Source organism: Fistularia commersonii, chromosome 23 (assembly GCF_037954325.1).
Source record: "Fistularia commersonii isolate RoL2024-O1a breed Wild chromosome 23, RoL_Fcom_v1.0, whole genome shotgun sequence".
Lineage (NCBI taxonomy): Eukaryota > Metazoa > Chordata > Actinopteri > Syngnathiformes > Fistulariidae > Fistularia > Fistularia commersonii.
This window is the reverse complement of record NC_141306.1, coordinates 10,655,837-10,681,408: the sequence shown is the minus strand read 5'-3', so window position 1 is coordinate 10,681,408 and position 25,572 is coordinate 10,655,837. Positions and strand designations below refer to the sequence as shown.

At 41.3% G+C, this 25,572-nt stretch overlaps 2 protein-coding genes across 2 annotated transcripts; one reads left to right on the top strand and one right to left on the bottom strand.

Annotated features, from left to right (window-relative positions):
- Positions 1-229: 229 nt before the first annotated feature.
- junbb (JunB proto-oncogene, AP-1 transcription factor subunit b) lies at positions 230-1,933 on the top strand. The gene has a single exon (XM_086170697.1). The coding sequence runs from the start codon at positions 517-519 to the stop codon at positions 1,480-1,482; it is 966 nt and encodes a 321-aa protein (XP_086026823.1). The 5' UTR covers positions 230-516; the 3' UTR covers positions 1,483-1,933.
- A 7,223-nt stretch (positions 1,934-9,156) lies between these two features.
- On the bottom strand, positions 9,157-20,708 carry rtbdn (retbindin). Its single transcript, XM_086170702.1, has 6 exons — positions 20,395-20,708; positions 18,960-19,138; positions 18,771-18,870; positions 13,554-13,682; positions 12,644-12,740; positions 9,157-10,481 (listed from the first exon to the last, which is right to left on the bottom strand). Exons 2-6 carry the CDS (start codon positions 19,117-19,119, stop codon positions 10,134-10,136), a joined length of 834 nt encoding a protein of 277 aa, XP_086026828.1. The 5' UTR covers positions 19,120-19,138; positions 20,395-20,708; the 3' UTR covers positions 9,157-10,133.
- Between the last annotated feature and the right edge of the window lie 4,864 nt (positions 20,709-25,572).

Sequence of the window (25,572 nt, the reverse complement as noted above, 5' to 3'; positions counted from 1 at the left end):
GAAGCTCGATGTTTTATGGAAGCAGCCCCCCCGGCCCCCGATCCCTCCTCTGCACTTCCCTCCTACCGACGTGTTTACAGCGGCGTTTCTTCCTGGCATTAGCGTCACTTGACGCACAGCTGACTGGGCGCGGATGTCGCGCCGGCCGGCCAATCACAGCGCGGCTTTCCCACGGCTGCAAACTGTCTGCCATCCCGGAATAAAAAGGCACGCACTGACCCGCCTGAATACAACTGACTAGCAACCAGCCGAACTGAGACATCGCCTTACGGGAAATCCATAGCTTTCGGCTCCACGAGATTTAAATTTGGCGATCGGTTATTAAGGCGGCCGCCGCTCAGCCGAGAACAGCTTTACGGGACTTTCACGCTTGATTTATTTATTTTTCCTTTTTTTAAAATACATTTTTAAAAGAAAATCAGTGTTTCTTGGGAAACTTGTCAAGGCTCCCCCCCTGTCATAAGCAATTGTCGTTTGCTCAGAGAAACAAGCTGGTAAGCTTTCTTTTCCGACTTTATGTCCACAAAGATGGAACAGCCTTTTTATCACGATGACTGTTTTCTGTCGGCGTACGGCCACTCAGACGCGTCAGTGCAGGACTACAAGCGCCTAAAGCAGAATATGAATTTGAACTTGACAGAGCCCTATCGCAACTTGAAATTCCAGCTGAGGGCCGAGACAGAGCCATACCAAGGCGGGCAGCAGGACGCGGGGTCTCTGAAACTCGCATCCCCCGAGCTAGAGAAGCTCATTATCCAAAACAGTAACGGTGTCCTCACCACTCCTACGCCGGGGCAGTACTTCTATAATCGGGGCATCACTGACGAACAGGAAGGCTTCGCCGAGGGGTTCGTTAAAGCTTTGGACGAGTTGCACAAGATGAACCAGATTCCGCCGTCGAACATGTCAGTCGGAGCCGGCGGAGCGACGTCGTGCTCAGCAGCGGCCTCTAGCGGCCTGGGGCCCGCTATACAGACGGAGTCTCCCGTCTATACGACCCTGAACGCTTACTGCAACAACGCCTACCTTTCGTCCGCATCCAGTTGTCCGACGGCGACCATCAGTTACTTGCCGCCACACCAGCAGAGCCACCCGCAGACCTCCATGTACCAACACGCCCCCGCTGTCCCGGGACTCCAGCGACCTGTCGCGCTGAAAGAGGAACCCCAGATTGTGCCCGACCTCATCAGCAGTGACGGATCTCCCCCAATGTCCCCCATCGACCTAGAGACCCAGGAGAGGATCAAGGCGGAGCGCAAGAGGTTGCGGAATCGATTGGCGGCGACGAAATGCCGAAGGCGCAAGCTGGAGCGCATTGCACGGCTGGAGGAGAAGGTGAAGGTTTTGAAGACCGACAACACGGGGCTCTCCAGCACAGCCTCGCTGCTTCGGGACCAGGTGGCCCAGCTCAAGCAGAAGGTCCTGACGCATGTTAGCAATGGATGTCAGCTGATGCTCACAGACAAGATGGAGGCATTTTAGCATTGACACACCACCGACGAAGTGAAAAGTCATTAACACTGGAGACCAGAAGCGGAACACTGGATGATGTGCTGATGTGTGGTCAGCAGTTCCGTCCTCACAGATCCGAAGGTGATATGCACACGACTCTCCGGACTATTAAGACCGAAAAAAACGATTGAAGGTGTACTTAAGGATGCTGTGCACCCCACAAAGGACCGTTCAATCTGGAAAACCAGGGCTCATCAGAGAGAAACACAGGGCACAGGCTCAGAAACTTTTAACACCTGCAGAAAGTGGAAACTCTTGTTTCAATATTTCTGCTGTTGCAGAGAATTATATTGCCACTCAATGCTGCATTTATCAAATGTGTAAATTATTTAGTTTGTCCAGTTGATCCGGAGAAACTACTGTTTTAAGTTGTCTTATAAAATTGTGTTGTGTATTTAAGTAAAATGTCTATAAAAAATAATGGCAATCTTGTGGTTGTTTCAATTGATAACATTTTTACTTTCCATCATACTGACAATTTACACTTGAACTTACTCAAGGATTTTTAAAACCATTCTTCCTTGAAACACACTTGTTGGTGTCAGGAACTTAAGCAAAGGCATTCAGCCCTAACTTCCCACTCAATGGGAAGTGACAGTGCCTCAAGGAATGTCTGGAGCGCAACATGACGCCACACCGGCAGCCAGGGGAGAGGATAGGATTAGGCATCTGGAGTGCAGAGGTATCTGTGAATGGATGTGTGCACAATAGTGTTGATGGGCGCATCAGCACACAAATATGTGGCACAGGAGGCTCAGAAGATGGATTTGGTTTGGGGGAAAAACCCAGATTTCTGAGTCACTCGGTATTTCAACCACATTTCTCTGAATATTTTCAAGCAAGACAAAAAGACAGAACATAGGAAATAAAGACAGTCAGACTTACAGAAATAAAGTAAAGAAAGAAGAAAAATAAATAGATAAGAAAACACAAAATAAAGTATGGGATAGTAAAAAAAGGGAGAAACTAAGAAAGAACTAATTACTTCATTAAACCCTATATTATACTACACCCTCTACAAAGCACCCTGCAACCTAAGCTGAAACGTATTGCGCTTAGGGCTCTGAATTGAAGCCAACCTCCTTTGAGATTCATCAAAAATCATTTAAAAAAGTGAAACTCAAACATCCAAATAAGAAAATGAGAAGAAAGGCGCATTTTGTACACATTATGTACTGTCTTCTCACTCATAGGGATTGAGATGTTTACTTCAACTCAAAAGGAGTGGGTTATATTTTACAAAATTTATTTCCAAGGCCCCATTCATAGGCAATCAAGTTAAATCTGGCTCTGTCAGCAGGCCTACTTACATATGAGGAGTAGATTTGAATACAATCTATATGGACATTGCTTGTGTGCATTTTCATAAAATCATTAACCGATCATAAACTATCATAAACCTATGACAGTATCACAGTGCACACCTATTTTGTCAATGGGATGAAACAGAGCAAATACATACTGAATTCTGAATAGAATTGTTTTGGTTTGGAAATTTTCTATTTTGCTTTTCAAAACATAATCCATGTTACTTTTTTGTCATCTCAGTTACAATGAAGTTGCATTGGAAATAGGCCTAGCCTTACTGATTTAGTTGGCAAACCCTTGACATGGTTCTCGTCAAGTTTTGTGGGAGAGCCTTGCCATCTAGTGGATATAGACCAGACAAGCAATTGAAAAGGGTATCGGGGACACAGACAAGCTAACGAACCCACAGTGCTGCACAAGTATATCCTTAATTTCAGACTTTTTCATTCAACAATAAGCTTATTAATTTCATTAAACAGAACCCTACAACAATGTTGCTGCTTGGCCATTTCAGTTCATCTCATTTTAAACCATACATAACAACTGATGAAACATAGCTGTAAGATCTGCAGACATTCAGATTCCTTGATTGTGAACTCACCAATTCAACAGTTTTCAGTCTGTTCAAAAACTATATATCCAAATTTAAAATACAATCCTTAGCTGCAAACTGATAGAGAGGATGTTTTGGCATAGCGATGAAAGGGTTACAGTCTACATATAAGTCCCCCATTCAAGCTGTGGAGAGTATGTGAATCCTAATTATGCCCTAATACATACCTCTAATACATACAATCCTAAGTATGTGAATACAGTATAATGACTGAACCTCCCATTCAGACAGATTCCTTCTTTCTGTTGGTGAGGAAATATTGTCATATGACAAAGTGAAATGCAACATTTTTTAAAAACTTGTTTGGAAAACATGCTTTTCCCCCCAAGAATTTATTGTACTGTTTTTGGAATGTGTTTATTTTTGCAGAAAGAAAAAAAAATGTAATACATGTTCTATTTTCCAAGGACTACTTTCTTTTTCCACAAAGCAAATGTAAAAACACTAGTGACCTCAAACCCAGTTGTCATCTCAAGATAGAATAATTTTAATCACAGGGACTGTGGTTTTGGCAAAAAAACAAGACAATTCTCAAAAAATGTGTCAGTGTTAAAGATTACTTATGTATTCACACAAATACCTATCAATTTACCCCCTGTTCCCCTGAACAACATACCTTAGGACCAAACTCAATTTCTTATTCTAACCTGCAATTTCATCCCAGGGGCCAGAGATAATTTGTTCGCGGGCTGGATTCGGCGCGGGCCTTGACCTGACATATGTGTCCTTGGTGAAAGTGCTGACATTTTAGAATGTCATCTGTTTAACTTTCCAATGTCATGCCTAAACATACAAATAAAATTTGACCTTTTTCTCATGAATATTTGTGCACATCCTGGATAATTTTGACAGAAGACCAATCCTGTGCAAACATACACGTGCATTGTTAATGAGATGAACTAATGAAGGTTAGTTGTCAGATTTTGGTTTTGCTGAAAGGTCACAGCTGTTTGTTTTCAACAATGGCCTTGCAAAAATGCAATAAAATTGCAATTGTAGACATTAAAGGTACGTTTGTTGATGTACAGTTTGCATGTGCCTGTGTGTTAGTGTAGGCTTAAGAAAGACAGTCACACACTGACGACTATCAGCAAACATCATCAATTCACCAGCCGATCAAAAACAAAGGTAAAAGATTTAAACTTACTGTATCCCGAATTCACATTTCTAAGACACGTTTTGTTGTGGGTATTGGTATTTTTACATACATACAGCGTATTATGGAAACAAGTCCTAGAGGTGCAATCACATCTCACTTATCATGAGATGTTTGCTTCATTGTGGTTACTTAACTATTGGTTATTTTGAAAGGCTGATCTGATCTACAAAGATTCCTCATGTATTATTTTACTGTTGAGCTAAAAGTTGTCTCTGTGAGAAGCAGAAATCTAGATATTGCCAAGAGAAAAGTATACGATTGAACTGGGTAGTGTTTGTCTTGTGATACTCTAGACACAACGATGATATATATATATATATATATATATATATATATATATATACACACACACATATATATATAAACATAAACATATATATACATATAAATATATACACACATACCTAATGCAGCCTCAGGGCGGCACTGGCCCGTGTCTCTCCAAGCCTGCCTTGGGGGGGCACGGAGCAGTGTCTCCCTGTGCCGGTCCCAAGCCCTGATAAATGCAGAGGGTTGCGTCAGGAAGGGCATCCAACTTTTGCCAAAACCAAACATGCGAGTCAACCATAGTGGATCGGTCGTGGAGCGGGTTTACAATGACCGCCATTGGTACTGATGACCTACAGGGTACTAATGGAAATTGGGCTACTGTGGGTCAAAGAACAAGAACAAGAAGAAGAGGAGGAGTGCGTGTTCGGAAGCAGAGAGAGAGGAGGAAAGGAAAGAGCCTGGGACTGAGAGTAGGGACTCTGAATATTGGGACTATGACAGGAAAAGGTAGAGTGTTGGTCGACATGATGCAGAGAAGGAAGGTGGATATACTGTGTTACCAGGAGACCAGGTGGAAAGGTAGCAAGGCTGGAAGCTTAGGAGCAGGCTCTAAGTTGTACTATTATGGTACAGACAAGAAGAGAAACGGAGTAGGAGTTATCTTGAAGGAGGAGTTTGTTAGGAACGTCCTAGAGGTGAAAAGAATGTCAGATAGACTTATGAGTCTGAAATTGGAAATTGAAGGTGTGATGCTCAATGTTGTTAGTGGCTATGCCCTGCAGGTGGGATGTGAATCTGAAGAGAAGCAGAGGTTCTAGAATGAGTTTGGTGAAGTGATGCAGAATATTCCCAGAAATTAGAGAGGGGTAATTGGTGCAGACTTCAATGGACATGTTGGTGAAGGCAATAGAGGGGATGAAGAAGTGATGGGCAGATTTAGGATTCCTATCCAGGACAGGAATGCAGAGGGACAGATGGTGGTAGATTTTGCAAAAAGGATGGAAATGGCTGTAGTGAACACCTTTTTCCAGAAAAAACAGGAACATAGGGTAACTTAGAAGAGTGGAGGTAGGAACATGCAGGTAGACTACATCTTGTATAGACAAGGTAACCTGAAAGAGATCAGTGACTGCAAAGTAGTTGTAGGTGAGAGTGTAGCCAGACAGCATAGGATGGTGGTTTGTAGGATGACTCTGGTGACAAGGAAGATGAAGAGGACAAAGGCAGAGCAGAGGACAAAGTGGTGGAAGCTGAAAAGGGAGGAGTGTTGCATGGTTTTCAGGGAGTTGAGAAAGGGTCTGGGTGGTCAGGGTGAGCTTCCGAGAAGTGGCAGAGAAGTATGTTAAACTGGTGCAGGACATGTATGCTAGCTGTGAGACAGTGGTGTGCTGTAGGGGCAACAGAGAAGCTCAAGGTGGAGGTGGGACTCCATCAGGGATCAGTTCTGAGCGCCTTCATGTTTGCAATGGTGATGGACAGGCTGACAGATGAGGTGAGACAGGAATCCCAATGGACCATGATGTTTGCGGATGACATTGTGATCTGTAGTGAGAATAGACAAAAGGTTGAGGAAAATCTAGAGAGGTGGAGGTATGCTCTGGAAAGGAGAGGAATGAAAGTTAGTCGCAGCAAGACAGAATATATGTGTGTGAATGAGAGGAACTCGGGTGGAACGATGAGGCTACAGGGACTGGAGATCAAGAAGCTGGAGGATTTCAGGTACTTAGGGTCAACAGTCCAGAGCAACGGAGAGCGTGGAAAAGAGGTGTAGATGCGGGTCCAAGCAGGTTGGAATGGGTGGAGAAAAGTGTCAGGGGTACTATGTGATAGAAGACTATCGGCCACAATGAAAGGAAAGGTGTACAAGACAGTGGTGAGACCAGTGATGCTGTATGGCCTAGAAACTGTTACAATGACCAAAAGACAGCAGGCAGATCTAGAGGTTGCAGAGATGAAGATGTTGAGGTTCTCTTTAAGAGTGACCAGGATGGATAGGATCAGGAATGAGTCTATCGGAGGAACAGCACATGTTAGATGTTTTGGAAAGAAGGTCAGAGAAGCCAGACTGAGATGGTTCGGTCATGTACAAAGGAGGGATAGAGAATACATTGGTAGACGGATGCTGGAATTGGAGCTGCCAGGCAAGAGGTCTCAAGGAAGACCAAAGAGAAGATTTATGAACGTAGTGAGAGAGGATATGAAGGTAGTTGGGGTGAGAGAGGAGGATACGGGGACAAGGGTTAAATGGAGAAAGTTGATTCGCTGTGGTGACCCCTGAAGGGAAAAGCCGAAAGAAGAAGAAGATATATATAAATATGTATATATATAAGCATAAGCATAAGAATAAGCATAAGAATAAGAAAAACTTTATTTTTCCCAAAGGAAATCGTTGTTCCAGAGTTTCAAGTAAAACATAACAATAATAGATAATAGTAGGAAGGAGGGAGAATGAGAAATACAAACGAAAATATAAAGTGTCAAAGTCAAGGCTATAAGGTGTTTTAAGGTCTTAAAAAGTACAAAGATTTGAATATTCCCTTCGGCTGAAGGAAGAGGAAAAAGTCTGATAGCCTCAGGTAGGAAAGACCTCCTGTGGCGTTCAGTGGAGCTCCTTGGTGGTATCAATCTTCGACTGAAAGAGCTCTGACACGATGTCAGTGTGGCATGCAGTGGGGGTGATGGACGTTGGCCATGATGCCGAGGAGCTTCCTCAGCATCCTCCTCTCTGACACCTGCACAACAGACTCCAGCTCCCCTCCCAGGACAGATCCAGCTCTCCTGATGAGCTTATTGAGTCTGTTGGTGTCAGCTGTCTTGAGCCTGCTGCCCCAGCACACAACAGCGTCGAAGATGACGCTGGACACCACCGAGTGGTAAAACATTTGCAGCATAGTCCTGCAGACGTTGAAAGATCTGGCCTCCTGTGTCAGGGTCTGACACGGCTGGATCAAATTGGCAATCTGCACCAGCTGCCGCTAATTACCCGGCCCCATAAAGAGCAGCATGTGCTGCTGGGGGCCGGGGAATTCACAAGGGATCAAGAAGGCTCAAAGGAAGGCGCAACTGGAGGTCCCAGGGCTGAAGGATTGTGGGGCCCGTCCTGCGACCCTGCCTTCCTGAGATGCCCTGCCTACAACTCTGCCTGGGACCCTGTCTGGTGAGACCCAGCCTTGTGCGACTCTGTCTCGGGGCCAGGGAGTTGCCAGCGACACCCTGCCTACCTAAATAAAGAGCTCAAACCCTGATTTCAGCCTTCCCTGCCCGAGTCCACCCTGCGGCCCGTGACAGAATTCCCCGGCCACCATGGACTCGGAACCACACCCACCCAGGCCGGCTCTGTGGGGCGCCATGAGGCACCCATTGGGGGGGGGTACTGTCAGGGTCTGACACGGCTGGATCAAATTGGCAATCTGCACCAGCTGCCGCTAATTACCTGGCCCCATAAAGAGCAGCGGCATGCGCTGCTCGGGGCCGGGGAATTCACAAGGGATCAAGAAGGCTCGAAGGAAGGATCGACTGGAGGTCCCAGGGCCGCAGGATTGTGGGGCCCTTCTTGTAATTCTGCCTGGGGCCCGTCCTGCAACCCTGCCTGCAACTCTGCCTGGGACCCTGTCTGGTGAGACCCAGCCTTGTGCGACTGTCTCGGGGCAAGGGAATTGCCAGCGGCACCCGGCCTACCTAAATAAAGAGCTCAAACCCTGATTTCAGCCTTGAAGGTGTGGTTCCCTGCCCAAGTGCGGCCTGTGACATCCTGAGGAAGACCAGGCGGGTCTGACCCTTCTTGAAGATGGCATTGGTGTTCAAAGTCCAGTTTATTGTCCAAGTGGACACCCAGGTACTTGTAGGTGTCCACTTCTGTACCCCTGATGGTGACCAGGTTGAGGTGGGTCCTTTGTTTCCTGAAATCCACCACTAGCTCCTTTGTCTTAGACACATTGAGCTGCAGGTGGTTCAGTCCACACCACTCAACAAACCTGTCCACCATGCTCCTGGCCTCCGTTGATGCAGCACATAATGGCAGAGTCATCTGAGAATTTCTGCAGGTGGCAGGACTGCGAGGAGAACCTGAAGTCTGAGGTGTAGAGTGTAAACAGGAAGGGAGACAGGACCGTCCCCTGTGGCGCCCCCGTGCTGCTCACAATGGTGTCCAATGTGATGTTCCCCGGCCTCACATACTGCGGCCGACCTGTGAGGTAGTTTATATACCTATATATAAGCTGTCCGTTTTGTGTGTGTGCACATGCAAACACAACGGACAGCTTTTCTTCAAACAAATAAGTACAGCCTTCTCAACTTTAGTTTAGGATTTCAATTTTAATGATCATGATACTGTAAATCAAAGGACTGCAACACTTTTGATACATTTCCCTTGGAACGAAACCTAATGATCTAGCTGTGCTCGCTGTAGAAATACATGACACAATAAAAAAGAAACTTCCAATGGACAACAATAATTAAGCATCATGAACAAACTTATCAGGTATCAATATTCTGTCTGCAGGTTTTCAGCATCTAATCAGCAGATCTTGCTTCTAACTATTAATCTTTCCCTCAGGTATTGTATACCTTTCTAGTGTCATTACTACAAGTCCTCTCCATTTAGACCAGCAGTCTAAGTACACCAAGGTTACATTCATTATCACCTTTATTTTGTGTGATCTTGTCCCCTATACATTCCTCATGATGAGCAGACTGCACAGTATAGCATTACACTTACTTTTTTATGCTGACTGACTGAAGGACGGATTAGGATCACCTATTGTACATGTTTGTTGAACAGAATATTCCTAAAGACAACTTAAACTTATGTGAACACTGCATGATAATGTCATTAATATTAGTCAAAAGGACTAGTAAGCATGAGTGTTACTGAAATAAGCACAAATAGGATGTTACATTTTTCGTGTGCATACTTTAAGGTGAAATTTCACTGAGGGGTGCACAACAAAAATATTTTTGCTTTTCCAGAGAAAAACATAAATCCCATTTTGTATTAGATATTCAATGTGGAAAAGTCCTTAATTGTCAGAACCCTTGCAAGAATTTGCCTGTTCTACAAATGCTTCATTCAGTTTTTTAGGGGCTTTTCAGCTTCCATTTGAAACCTGGAATCAAAGTTTGCAAAGAAAATATGCAGCTGAATAACAATGATAGTGATGTCTGTGGCAAGGTTAGTTGGGAGTAAGGTTAAAACCCCAGTTCATTAGATTGATTTTTGATATTAGGATATAAGCAGTAAGCTCTAAATACATTTCCAGCTATCATTTTGGTCTACAAACCACTCCCACTCCCCTCTCCATCATCAACCATAACAGAGCGTTTGCGCAACACAGAATTCCCCTTCCTGCTGCTCCTAGATTGAATGGGCATCTTGGTCTGGCAAGGAGCCCGATACTGAGGCAAACCAGTCTTGGTGGTGTCCAGCTCCTCTGGGTCATCCTGCTGGGCTCTCAGGGCAGCAATCACATCCTTGTCTGAGGGACTGAGTGTTAGGCAGCCACAGGGGTGACTGTTATCAGCCTCGGCTGCAGCTTCTTCAACCTCCTCTGGCTCATCCTCAACTGTCATGAAGGCATCACCCCACAGGCTCTCGCAAAGATCCCTGCCATTCTGGTACAACTACATGTACACATGCAACATAAAAGCAAATAAATGATAAAAAAAATAAGTGACAAAACTCAACATTTCACACTATGCCATAATAAATGTAGTATTCTGTCACACAAGTTAAAAAGGAACAAGTAAGTAAGGTACAGACAATTCAAATCACACAGTCACCTTTTTCAAAAACTGGAAACCATGTGCCCTAATTACACTTTCTAAATTTTGAATGAAGTTATACAGTTGTAATTTCAGTATAATAAATCGTGCCAGAGAAAAACAAATAAAATCAAAACTTTGCAAATTATAGGCTTTAGTTATTTTTTCTTTTATCTATTGAAAGAGAAGATTTTAACAGGAGTGCATACTATTGTGTGCAAATGAAAAAAGGAAGGGGGACAAAATGTTTAGCTTTGAAAAAAAATCAGTCCAATAGTCTTATTAATCACATGAAAATTAACATCATATCAAGAGAACATGTGCGTCTTGAACAAAAAGGTTTGACAAGTTATTCAACTCAACTAGTTGGTAAATTATTTAAGGTTTTAATATCAGAATTTTTCCTTTTTATTTCACAGCGAAAGAGAGGGCTGTATTAGACTGACTGTATGTGAAGTACAAAGAAAATCTATTTCTACCACATATGGTCTTGTGGCAACAAATCCACAACAAAACAAACACAGACAAACACAGAGAAACTTACTGTAAAAGTCCATTCAGTGGAAGCAAATATTTCCTAAAGCTCTATCTTGTCCAGTCTTTACCTTATCTGTCTGTTCTTTACACTCCCAAATTTATTACAGTACATCTTCTTGTAGAATAAAGGCACCATTCTTTCTATGGTAGTTTAATTTTGTTATTTTTAAGCAAAGATTTTAGGATTAAAGTTACATTTAGTTTTTCCATTAATGACATGAATGACCTCAACATACACAGCACATATATATTTAATGTATATATGATGTGTATATACAGTGTATAAACTGTATAAATACTGTGTGTGTCCACACATGCACACACACACTGTACAGTACATATAAATGTTTATTTTCTACTTTTAACTATTCACTATAGACTAATATAAAAAGATATTCCCCTGGATGTGGTTTTTGTCACTGTTTGGCACAGACATTGTAATTTTGCTGATATAATTTAAATCCCAGGTATTCAAATATGAAAAGATTGGGTAATACAGAGAAAGTCCAGGCATACAAATAGTGCTGCCTGTTAAATAGAGGTAGAGAATACATCTATCATTTTTGCTTTAGTGAATGTATATGGACCTTCAAGTGCCTTAGACTGGTTTGGGGGAAAATTACATGTTCTGCTGTATTTACAAAATCTGTTAGTAATGTTTATGGAGGTTCTCAATCATCCAGCTCATAGTTATTGCTCGTTGAAATCTTTTCGGAGCAACTGAACTTGAGTTTCTTTTCTTGGAGATGTTTTACTTCTCATCCAAGACGCTTCATAAGTTCGCTTTACTCTGTCACCGAAGTGCTTTTATGGTATCCTTTAGAATTTGTTTCATACTTGCAAATAAACTGGATTGATACCCAGTTATACACTTGTCTGAACTGGTGAACCTTAGCTGTAAAAGTCCAGTTCCTTACACTGCCCCTGAAAGTTGTCATCATTAGCAGGCTAACCTCATTCATAAGAACTGAAAACAAAAACTAATGCACATCTTAATATACAAACAGTAGATGCTTGTCATTGTTAGGATGTCCTCATTGACATCAATTATTCACCTGCATTTGCTGGCACCTTTGAACAATGTAACCAATATTAACATTAACCGAGAAAACCAACTGCTAACTAGACAAACATGCCTTAATAGCAAGACATCCTTTCAAAATGTCAGAGTCCAACACTGGGACCAAATTGTTGGACCAATTGCAGGGAAATATAATGGGTATGAATGGGACTTAAGAAAATTATTGGTGCAACACCCAGCTCGAATTAGTTATCTAGTTATTCTAGTTATCTAAGGAAAGTCAATGGGAATTCAACATTTGACAGCATCTCTGATGCTAGATGAGAAATGAAAAATATCTCAAGCATGACAGAATGCGGCAAATATACAACTGACATATTTTAAAGTTTACTTTACTGGAATGTATATTCTTGAGAACTGCACTGAGTAACAACTAAAAATATGAGTAAATCTCACTACCTACCTGGTGATACTTTACACAGGTTCCAGTGCAGTTCTGTCCCCTGGGATCTCTGGCCCAGTTACGGACACACGTCAAGTCCAATTTGCAGGCATCGAACCTGACAATATATGCAGAAGAATAAGCAAGAAAGTAATAATGAAAAAAAAAAATCCAAACAATTTAAATAAATGATTTAGAGATTACATTCATAGGTACTAAAATCCAATTAAAATGTGAATTAGTGATTTCCTTAAAACTGTAAAAACACTGCTTGGTAGATGTTTGGCCATTTGCACTGTTTGACTCTACTTGATGTTGAGATATTGATAAAAATCGATTTCAAAAGCTGGTAGAAAAATAGTTAATTGTAAGAAGACACCCTACATTTCTCTCACTCTTTTAAGTGAAGCAACAGGGCCAGGGTTCATTAAAAACTACAGGAGCTGAAGCTTGCTCATTATAACTCTACAATGTATTATTCTTTAAGGCCAGATTTCTGACAAATTTGCTTCAATGTTAACCCCTTCATGTCACAAAGTCTGATGCACTATGCCAAAGTAAGCCAGCTGGCTATAGGCTGCTTATGAATTTTCGATGTTTAAATATGAAAGCGATCCTCATTTACCTGAGAAGAATAGTTAAACATACCAAAGCTTAAATTCACGATTCTTGGACTTAAATTTTAAAAAGTGTGACAGGGTGTTTTCAACAATCAGAGCTCAAAAAAAGGTTTTGCCTCTATTGATACAACCATCTGCATCAGCTGTTACATTTTGCCCTGCAACATTTAGTTGCTCAAGTGTGTTTCGAGTGGTTTGCTGTTTTTGTGTTTCCTGGCAAGCCATTTTCTGTCGGCTTTCTGTGTGTGTTTAATCAGAAGAAGGGCTTGTTTAGATCTAGGCTTGCAAAGTATTATATTTAGAAGACTTACCAATCACGGCAGAAGCTGTGGCAGAGCGGCACAGCCTGGATATATGAGCGGTGATGAGGATGAGGCCATCGTGCTGCATCAGGGGAGCAGCGATAAAAACATGATAAACGCTTCAGGACATTCTCACACCTGAGGAAAGAAAAAAGTAATCAGTCATTGTTATACATTTTACCACTTGCTATAATGTTCTTTTTAACCTAGGATGCCATAGTCTGTATGATTATTAACATGGTAGTTTCTGTGGAATTGGAATGCATTCTCATGTCTCTAACCCTTTTAGTGTGGCTGTTGATATTCTTCTTTTTAACTCTGACTTCTTTGAGCTAATTTTGATGTCAGTATACCTGTGTATACCTGTGCATCATCTTCAAATTAATCAGCATGCTACAATCCCAAGGTGGCACAGTGGTTAGTACTCACACTTCCCACTGTGGCCCTGTGATCTACTGGCAGTCAACTGGTCCAGTACTACCATTACACCCTACACCCTAGCTGGGATAGGCTCCAGCTCCACTGTGACTGTCAGTGCAGGACAAGCAGTACAAACAATGAATGACTGAATTTCATCTTTGGACAAATTACATTCTGACACTATAGTAATAATTCAGTGAGAGATCATCCACTGCTATGCAGGGAGCTCTTGCATCCAATCGGAGAAGGACATTCAGCTCAAAATAAAGCGTGGACTCGCATTGGTCAGCTTGGTTAGCATATGGAACCCAAGCAGCTGTTTAAGAGGAGTGTATTGAATATATTTAAGTATGTTTTAGTAAGTATTAAGTAATATTTATTAAAGATAATTAAAGCTGGCCCTTTAGGGAGTGCACATACATGTCAGAGCCAGAGATGGTCACTTTAGAAGAGTACCACCAGGCTCAGAAACCCATGGTAACAAAGCTAGAGAAGTGGCAAACAAAAAAAATTGAGTTGGTCTTTCTTTAGTACACAGTTTAAATCCCCTACAGGTATGAGCCAATGTTACGAAAAATAAGCCATCTTACTTTAAACTTTCCTTTAAATCATCCTCATTCCTTCTTTGAATGTCGAGCCTTCTTGTATTCCACCACCATCCATATCATATCTTTTAGCTACAGTTCTCTGGACATAGCTCGTGGCATCTGTTTCTAACCCTGAATTGAATTTAAATCCATTTGTTCTTGACATTCATTTTAACACAACAAAACATCAGTGTAATTATTCATCTGCATATAACCCGTTGTGTATTAACCAAAAAAACACTTTGAAAAGAGCTTGGGTATTGCACTAGGAAGTTTTTGGCTCCAATACAATTAGCATAACACCCGAGCCGTGCTGCCTCCAACTTCATATGCACGTTCTTGTCCAAGCTATGATGTAGACCTCTCCAGCACCAGCAACAGACATAATATTCTTTACACTGGCCCCAGAGAAACAATGCAATGTCATCATCTTCCCTCCACTTTACTGTAATGAAAATGATTTCCAAAAGCTATTGCAAATCTATGACCTGGGTAAAACACAGGTTCAGGTTTAGCATACAGGTACAGCAGTATATGGTGGTCAAAGTACTCTTCCACTTTATCCTGTAGTGCTATCTTCCGTGACTGCTGGATATCAGTGTATCAGTCTCATATCAACCCATGCATGCCCTGGAATAGGAACCAACTGGCTCCTTTTAAAGCATACCCAAACTAAAACCCCATGTTTTAGAGCTATTTGGGTGCATTATGTGTGCTCAAAGTAACTCTTGATAACAAGAATTGTAATTTCCAATATTATGCATTTTGTATATGTAGTGCTCCTACAACAAGCTCAAACCTCCACTTTGGAGGGCAAAATCACTGATACTATGACCCTTGATCACATAGAACAACCAGCAGGAAAATACACATCTTTCATTTAAATCTGAGATTGTTGTAGCATTTAACTTCTTTATTCTCTCTAGCCAGTCTCTCATGTGCAAACATCAAATCCTGGAAGTACAGCAAGGATTTTAGCAGTTTGGAGTCCCATGTCCATAGCCTTATTATTTAAATGCCTCTTGTGCACTTTGATGGATTATATTTTCAAAAGGCATAGACTAGACCTACACACCTTTAGACATTACAACGTGGCTGCAGAGTACAGCTCAAGGTAATGCTTGGGAAGTAGAGCCCCTTTCCTCTATTAGGTAAGAGCATTCCAGCTTATCAAGATCTAAGATGAAAACACCAGTGAACTACCAAAAAGGTGACTGCTGGCGGAGGTATCCCCTAAATCGAAAAACCACTGACTGAAATCAGAAATGTCAATATAATATGTGTAGGTGCTGCTTCTTATATTGATTCACGAGAACAATCAAGTTACTTCCAAGAAAACCCCGATGGAGAGCAGCTGCAGATCTTGCTAGACACATCATCTTCACCAAGTGGACTAGACCTGTAGAAAGTGCCGATCATAACAATTGAACAGAGAAAACTGCGGTCTCACAAAGAGCTAACTTACAAGACACCCGGATGAAACAACTTTATGTCAAGGCAGTTCAACACAAACTGATGTAACATCTGCTTGTCTTTGTTAGCTGCATGATATCTCCCTTTTGAAAATGAAGCAGTATCAAAATGCCCAAAGCTTCATAGCCCACTGCTTGAATAGAAAGCCCGTCATTTTCACATTCAGGTATACGTATAGCACAACATTATACATTCAACACGATGTAATTGAAATTTGACCATTGCATTAAAATCGTCATGGATGAACCATGAGCAGTCGGCAGCTACATGAGCAGCATGCCCCCTCCTAAGCAGTATATGTACTGAGTTACTTGAGTGCTATGAGAGTCTGGAGATATTGTCTTCATCATTCATAATCTTCTCCAACTACTCCTGTCCAATGGTACAGATCTGCTAAATCTGTCAAATCAAATTCAGTTGGTGCAAGTAGGATATCCAGGCAGACCCACCACCATTTTCAACAAATTTGACAGGGCTTTAGCTTTATGCAATTATTGCTCTTGTAGCCTTTTTGTCAACACCTTAGTGCAGAATATTTCCAACAACAGATCATCTGAGGAATGTGAAGCACCTTTAGTAAATCAACAAATCCCCAAAAAACCTCAATATACAGCATAGGTCAAGCTGCGAGCTACACACACATGGCTGACAACATTGATTTGGATATTTTGCCATAAGTCACAATGGCAAAATACCTAAATCAATGTTATTTACTCTTTCAAGCCAACTTCTCATAGGAAACCATCAAATCCTGGGAGTACAGGGAGGATTTTAGCACAGGTTGTTATCTCATGTCCATGGCCTTCTTATCAAAATACCTCTTTTGCAATTTGACTGTATTTTCAAAAGGCATAGACTAGACTTACACACTTAAAGATATTGCAAAGTGGCTGCAAGTAAATGCTTGGAAAGTAGAGCCCTTTCCTATATTAGGTCAGATCATTCATGCATTCAGGTACTTCAACATGAAATGATGTAGCATTTGATTACATTTGTCAGCCTGCATGTTTTCTTCCTTTCCAAATGAAGATGTAACAAAATGTCCAAGCCTTAGTATTCCACCACAGTGCAATTACTGGATAAGAGTTGCAGACCCACAATTAAGGGTTTTTGTTCAGAGCCAAAACTCAACAATGTCAGGTAATGGCACTATGTTGACCCTTCAATTAATCCTGGTCATGACATCACTTGAAGTTCCAGACATCCTTGACTTACAAGCTCAACAGTGTCCGACTTTGCCGTCTAAAAATATGGAGCTTGACATCAATGAGCTCAGGAAATCCACCTTTTTAGGAACCATTTCAATTTATCACTTCCTGCCCTCCAAGATGTCAGCCCCCCCACCCCCCTTGAGAGCATACTCAAGAATCATGTAGGTTTCTGCATGAATTAGGATAATGCTCATTAGAGGATAATGCTCTACGCCAAAGTAGACTGTGTACTTGTTGATAAGTTCATACACTTAGAAATTCATCCCTAAGTCAGGTTATCCACTACCATGTGCCAGATTTTCTGTTATTCACGAATATGATAAAACCACCTGCCATGTCAGGTTTTGTCTATAGAAAGCCACATTGTATAGAAATCATGTGGAATATATATCCTAGTGTAGACATACGGTGCATAAGAACAGGACCTACTCTGCTATTCTGGATTCAGTATGTCCCTAAACTGCTGATTCAAGGGAAATATTAGTAACTGTCCTCTCCAAAGTCTGTCACTGATTCTTAATCTTGCAAAGGTGAAATACCATACACAAAAATCTGAATTCTTAATAAAAGTGTCAACAATGTAAAGCATATTCAATTCTTCCAAAGATAGCTAATCTCCCATCCTCTCAGTACCAAGTTTCCAAGCATTCAAATCTCAAGGGCAGTATGTCTCTCAAAGCTCAAGGTCTGATTCATACAGCTACACTGTGTAAACCAGCATCCCCTCATTATCATCTTACTTACTGAGGGGATTTAAGATTCCAATGTGCCATTAGGACAAAGACTGATGCTTGGTTATGGTTTCAGGTCATCCTCTATTCAGTACTACCTGATATGAGCAAATGCTTTCCACAGGCATCACCGTCAGAAGACAGGCTTGTGCCAACCCAGTAGAGGTCAGATGTATCAAGACTGACACTTGTCTCATTCCACCACAAGTTCCATTGGCAAGACTTACTTCCTAGAATTAAGCTGGCAAGCTGGTCAGCTGAGGTTGGACATGCACAAAACCCTACCAGGTCTCCATCTTCATTAAGGAATGTACAACAGTGAAATGTTCTCTCTCTCTCTCTCCCTCTTTCTTTCTTTCTCTCGCTTTCTTTCTTTTTTCCTTTCAACTTACAAACGATCAGGTCTGCCCTGAAAGTGCAGTTGTTAACAAGAATTAATGAGCGGACGTTTTTCTGCATTGTAATGAAGAGAACCTCTTACCAGACAATTACTTGAACTTTAAGTGACCCTTATGTTTGTAGTTGACAGACACACAGATTACTGCTGTGTGTGCTGTGTACTGCTTTAACTGAAATACCTGAGAATAATGCTTTTGTTTTTTCAAGGAAAACAATTTTCCTGCATAGATTTTCGAACTGGATTTTTTTTTTCCCAGAAAAAGCACTATCAGATCACAAATGTTATGCTGTCATGTCTCCACTAATGTTACAGGGGACAGTAGTTGAATAAGTGAACTTCTATTTTTTCAAAATAAAATATGTCAGAAGGATAAGATGGACAAGTGTAGATGTTGCAAGACTTACGCAGGGCTCAGTGATCCACACTTGTCCCAGGGTTCATTCATATTGCTTGCAGAAGGAACATGGGCAATGTCTTGGATTTCATCATTCGCGCAGCAGCTGTCTGTCCGCAAAAAGACACAGAAACCAGCAGTCAGTTGACTGGTAATGATACCTGGAAACGTTTCAGGTCAGATGAACATGGCCACATACTGTCTGCATAAAGGGTGCACTCCCTCAGCTGTGGCTCCGGGCTGGGCATGGCCTTGTGTTTGCCATCTTGAAGACAAATACCATCTGAGTGGGTTCCGCCAATCAACACAGTAGCCCAGTATGCACAAATCAGCAGCAATGTGCGAGAGGAGACGCCCATATCTAAAAATTAGAGAGGCCTGCGGAAAAAAAAACCCTCAATTCTTTAGACAATTGCAAAAACAGTATGACAGTTGGTGAACAAAAAAAGTTTTTTATTTCTTCAATTTTACAGCAGTCAACACTTTGCAATTATGATCTGTATGGTTAAATTCCAATCCAATTTAACTTCAATAGCCTACATACATTTTTTTACAGATACATGTAAACACAGGCAGAATCATCTATTTCAAATAGGAATTTTAAGGTTTTCTAACAGCCTAAAGTGTAATTTCATAAAGATTCATTGATAATCTTTTCAGAGTATGACTGAAACAGGTGGCCCGGGCTGTGTGTCGTGACCTCATGCACTGTGTATGCTGAGCCTAATTAGGTGAGGCTGAGACACCATGCTGAGAAGGGCGACATGCGTACTTATGTAATCTGACAAGCTGCCTGCCAATAAACAACCTGCACAACATGAATTTTGGGGGGCACAGTAGCACAGTGGTTGATAAGGTCTTTCACAGCAAGATTTTCCTGGTTTGATTCCGACTGGGTCCTATCTCTTTGGAATTTACATATTCTCCTTGTGTCTGCGTGGGTTCTCTGGTTAACTCAAAATTTCACATTGACAATTGGAGGAAGAATGGATTTATGACTGGCGATTGGTCCAGGGCGTACCCTAGCATTCAGCCAGTGTCAGCTGGGATTGGCCCAAGCTCCAACGCAACCCTGATTGCAGGATAAGTGGCATAGAAAATAAATGAACAACATGAATTTTACAAATGAAAGTGGCAATATGGTCCGTAGACAGCCTCAGAGTGGTCAAACAGAGGTACAGAAGAAGCAATGAAAAAAAAAGATTTAGCACAATTGTCTTCTCACCCTCAAGTTTTAATATATTTAGGTCTTTTGCAGATAACACAATAAAACTAACCAGGGTGTTACATTAGACGAATAATGTAGCTCACTTAAGCCTTAGAATGCTTAATTATTATCATTATTATTGTTATTATTATTATTACTGCTCTTGTTATTATTATTATTATTGTTGCTGTTGTTGTTATTCTTATTCTTATTAAATTAAAATGCACAAGAGATTAAAAAAATGAATAATTTACGTTTGTGCATATCATTTACTTTCAACAGAGCCCTTTGCAATGTTATTCCGGTATAGGGTCCGTGGCATAACGTCTATCAAGGTTTTGTTGTTGGAATCCTTCTGAATTTAGCATTGACATGAATTCGATTAAGTTTCTTATTGAACTGCCTGAGCAGTCGGAATGAATTCTACCTGGCGACAGCGTGAAGGATTCTCCGTCAAGATGAGTTTCCTCTGTTAATGCCTTTCAGTGGTTGTTTACTCCCGTGTCGGCTTGTCGGATCGGTCCGGCGGCGGTGCACGGTGCTCCGATGTTCTCGTCTGTCTCCGTCTGCGCTGACTGTGACTCCCACTGCCTGGAGTCGCCGCTTGCAGTTCTGTTACCGGCTTACTTGAAGGACATTTCCAGTTCCTTCCAGTACACACAACTCAGCCCCCCCCCTATCCAACACACACACAAGACCGAGCTTCCTCCTTTGTAATCCCCCCCCCGCCCTCCTCCCCCCAATGAGACGTTAATGCGTTCTTCAAATATTGCTTTTGGTGACAGCGTCGCTTCCACTTTTATGCAACCAATGTCTGAAAAACTAGAATTGCACCTGCTTTCCAGTGTAATTTCCCAAGCGGCGCTGAGTCACGTCAGTCTATTTCTTCTAACCCACCGAGGTCAGGGTTGGACTGTATTATGCGGAGGACAGGGATCTCACGTTTATTTATTGTAAAGGAAGGTGGCGGGGGGAAAAGGTCGTGCTCAGCCTATTTCACTGGAGTGGTTTATTTTTCCCATGCATGTGGGTCATCAAAGTGTAATCCTTTAAACTATTTTTCTATCAATGACAGACAGTTTAAACATTGTCTTGTCCATGTCAAAGACTGCCATTAAATTTGGTTATAATGATGGTTTGTGGATACATGACGGTGGTCATTTAGTGCAGTTTTACCACAGTGAGTGTTATTGTTCCTGGCTTTTAATCTCTCCACCCTTGGACCTGGTGTGCCAACCTAATCCCTGGCTGAGTGCATCTCTGTTTCTCCTTCAGTGCCTTCCAAAGGCTTTGGCACAGGAGAGCAGATGGAGAGTGTCTTGTGGCCTAGATACGTCTGCCTAAAACCAAGACTGTGAAAATAGTGACATGTCTAAGACGTGGCGGGGTGACAGCAATCAAATTAACAGGCAGACTAAATGCAGATTAAATGGTCCCGTTGGGGAAGTGCTGAACTTCAATGAGGTTCCATAGGTGTAGCTAAAAGACCAAATGAGGGCTCACTCGGGCCCACCAGACTGTTCCATAACTAAAGAGATTCATCATTACAGGGCGCTTTATTTCTGTTGGTGATAGCAGGAATGAGTGGCAGACAAACAGTTCACCATCTGGTAATTAGAGGAGAAATAATGATATCCTTTGTGCGAGAGCTATTCAGGGAACAGAGACGGAGGACAAAGGAGCCCATCATTGCTCTCTCTGTACCCTCGCTGTTGTTCTCATTTTAACAGTCTGCTTGCATTGGAGCCTTAGGCTGCCCTCATCTGGCAAACAGTGTCACCCATCTTCGAATGACTAACTGACAGGAACTCAATTCACCTACTTAGAGTTTGTTCAATTTGTTCCACTTACCTAATTTTCCAGAATAAGCAAGACAAATAAAAGTGTAAAGCATATTAAAACAAAAGTAGAGGACATGTCTCAAAACTCTTGTTGTGATTTGCAGACATACCTTATGGTCGACATGCACAACTGCCAGAGCCGGAGGGCAATTAATTCAGCTGAGGCTAGACACACAAAACTCAGGAATAGAATAAGATTATTATTGATCATTTGATGAAAGAACTTGCATGTTTTCGAAAAGAAGGAATGTAAAAAACCAAAACACGATTTGAATGCCCTGTGATAATGATCCTGAATTTAAAATGAACAAAAATGTTCATCAAGTTGATATTCTGAAAGTTAGTAAATTGTCAGCTCTCCTCCACTGTCTTTACCCTCTCTCATGTAGGCTCACCTATCAGAAATATACAGTATACTATTTGACATTTTCAACAAGTGACGTTTGTCATTGAGGTAAGTTAAAATAATTGAAATTAGAGTTGAACTCGCTAGCTATGTCAAACAAACACATAAGTTGAAAGAAAGTTAAACACTTATAGAGAAGGCGGTAAACAACATGAGGGGCACACTCCGGACGTGATGACACCAGTCAATCACAGGGCTCTGTATCGGAACATGCAACCATTCACTCTCCCATTCACACCTATGGCCTGTTTTGATTCTTTAATTGACATTTTGCACAGTGTTTTGACTAAGAAAGAAGCTTCAGTTAAAAATAACTGAAAGCACATATAATCTTCACTGAGCTTGGGGTTCCTTCTCTTTAGAAATTGAAACTAAAGTCTTATTTCCTCCACCTTTTAGTTATACTACATAAAAGCATAAATGTCTGTGTATTAAAAGCTTTGTTTCACACACCAGCATACTTGTCATAAATGTTGTATGTGAAGGATCCCCGGATGGTTTATGAACAAAATTGAGCTGAAATTTATTCAATTTTTTTGTATACATTTAATAAATGAACATATTTTCAATAATTCCTTTCCCACCCTATCTGTAGAGACAGATAGGGTGGAAGAAAGTAAGTAGAAAGTAGCGTTTCAGGCTCATGGCTTGACACAGGAATGATATATTCAACAAATAAATTGAACAAAAAAATATTACATGTCCACGGTAGTTTGGTAAGTATGTCTTCTTTCCTTGCCAGAGCTTTGAAATTCCAATTACAAAATGAAATTACACAAACAAAAATGGCTTGTATGTTTTTTAAATGCTGGCCAGTGAGCGTTAGTGTCAAAGCCGGGTAAATCGAACAAAATTGTGAAACCTTTTCTATCCCCAGAACACATGTGGGTGCACTTGTGTCCTGGGGATTCAAAAGGCACTGATGCCATAGTGCAATCTATTTCTCATCTCCATAACAGATATTGTCAAATTTCTGACCGATGGATTAGGCCATACTGCATTTTTACAAGCCTGACTTTCATTCATAGGTCTGTTGGACAGAAAAGGCAAACCCAGTCTTTGGGCAGACAGTTGCTGTTCAGTCATACTTGACAGTCTCCCAGGAAAATGTCAGGGCTGAAACCACAAAGAGCACAAAAACGAGATGGGTCTCTCAATAAAATGTAATAAGTTGTCTCTACCTTGCCACACAACAACAATGATCGACAATGTCTGGAGGGATTGATGGACTGAAACGTCAGTGTCGTCTGAACCCCTTAAAAAAACTGGTTTCCTTTTCTGAGGATGAGTCTACTTCATCAATTCCTCCCTAAATGGATGCCTCCACGAATACAATGGATAGCTGATTTTTTTTTTTTTTTTTTTCACAAAATATGTTTTTTAACAGTACTACAGGTTTATGAAGACATCAGTCTGCTGAAACTGCAAACATTGACTCCAAACTCTGTGGAGCACAATTTGATTTGAAACAACCTCCCCTGGTTTGATGACAATTACCCACTGTAGTAATTTATTTGACCAGTGGAGAAATAGATGCAACAGCTTGTTAAGAAAAGTAAAAACTTGCATAATTTTATATTACACCGCTGATCTTCTTGATTGGATGTTTAATGGTATTACTACATGGAGTATGAGAAGACTATGAGTATTGTGACTACTTTTAGAATATCCCAGGGGTTGGTGTTTGGAGTGACAATGATTGCTCTGGAGTTTGTTTATCATTGCACATTTTAATATTTTGGCCTGCGCTGCCCTTAACGTGAGAATTTTGATTATGTATAATAAAGTTTGGTCAGAAAGATGGATGTAAATGCCAATAATCTGTGCATTGTTCACATCATTGTTTTGAGATTCAAATTAATAATTTCTTCGGGAGCCCATTATTCATCCTGTTTATCTTTTCACCCTCAGTTTATGTCAGATAAAAATCAAGTCTTACTCTCAAAATGTTAGTTTTTTAGACTATGCCAAATGCTATTGTGGCAACTGGTCATCGTTCCTGTCCATGATGGTGTTTCATCCCTCATCCAAGAGGCTTCTTCAGTTATGACAGACTGTTTGCAGTTTCTGGTTATGTACAGGATTAGATTTCCATGAACTGGAAAGCTAAGAAAGTTCATGGACATTTATCTTTTAGCCATTATCTTCAAGCATTTTGAATCGAAGGAGGACAGTGGTCAATGCATGAGCTGTGTGACGCCAAGGACAGACTTGCTTTTGTCAAATAATTAGAGTGTATGGAAAATCAACAGTGCTGTTTAAAGACTTGTATTTGTCCCAGAACTCAGGTCAGCAAATTGGCAATTATTGTTGGCAAAGCCAGATTTTACATTAATTTATTATGATTTTTCTGTTTTTAAATGTGAGGGAAACCGTATTAGTATTTTTTTGTCGGTAGTTCTTCTGTGAACATACAGTTTTTTGCTGCATGTTGTTGCATACTTTTGCAGGAGTGTCTCTTTCTCTTTCTCTTAATACAATAGGCGTAGCTTGCAGTATTTCCACTTCCTCTCTCTTTCTCTCTTTTTCTATCCCTCTCTCTCCCTTACTTTTTCTTTCTGTGTTTGTAGTAAGTTTTTTTCATTATCTGTCTGTGAGACTAGGGGCAGGGTATGGCTCTCACAACTGCTTGCGGTTATTAAAAGAAACACTGTACATCATGAATTATGTAAAATGTCATTTAGGTTTATGTTTGGTGTTATAAAGTCTAATGTTGTGTGGCAGGAAAGATTTTTTGTACCTGTTCATTCAACAGTCTGTCAGAGAAGGTACTCTGCTCTCTGTCAAGTGTGTGATGGAGGGGATGCTCAGGGTTATCCATAATGGATGACAGTTTGTTCAGTTTCCTCCTCTCCACCATGGCATCAAAGGTGTCCAGCCTGAGACCAATCAGGACTGAGCCTTCTTCATTTTTTTTACAGTCTGGTGGTGTCACTGGCTCTGATGCAGCTTCCCCAGCTGACAGCAGGAAAGACGAGGGCATTGACCATAACAGGCTTGTGAAAGTTCTGTAAAAGGGATCTGAGCTTCCTCAGCAAATAGAGTCTGCTCCTTCCCATTTTGCACACAGCGTGAGAGTTGGATCTCCATTACATCTAGTGGCTCCTAACACCCAGCTGACACAGGTCCTCAGTATCCTGGGGGAGATACCATCAGGGCCTGCAGCCATTCCCCAGTGTACTGCTGTACTGTTGCCTCAATGATGTCATGCTGATTGTGTTGCATTTTTTTGTACAATCAATATTCTTTTCAGAGCTTTCCACAATGTCTGCAAGTGTTTCTTTCAGCCTCAGGACTCATTTTCCTCTTTATGATTAGTTTTATCAAGTATCCAAATAAGCTGATTCGGTTTTATTTT

What these genes read in the sequence shown, in the direction of transcription:
- junbb (XM_086170697.1), top strand. Translation starts at nt 517, where the DNA reads ATGTCCACAAAGATGGAACAGCCTTTTTATCACGATGACTGTTTTCTG.
- rtbdn (XM_086170702.1), bottom strand. Translation starts at nt 19,119, where the DNA reads ATGGGCGTCTCCTCTCGCACATTGCTGCTGATTTGTGCATACTGGGCT. An exon ending in CACAGCTTCTGCCGTGATTG is followed by an intron (nt 12,741 to 13,553) that starts GTAAGTCTTCTA and finishes ATATATTGTCAG; the next exon opens with GTTCGATGCCTGCAAATTGG. An exon ending in CCTGTGTAAAGTATCACCAG is followed by an intron (nt 10,482 to 12,643) that starts GTAGGTAGTGAG and finishes GTGTACATGTAG; the next exon opens with TTGTACCAGAATGGCAGGGA.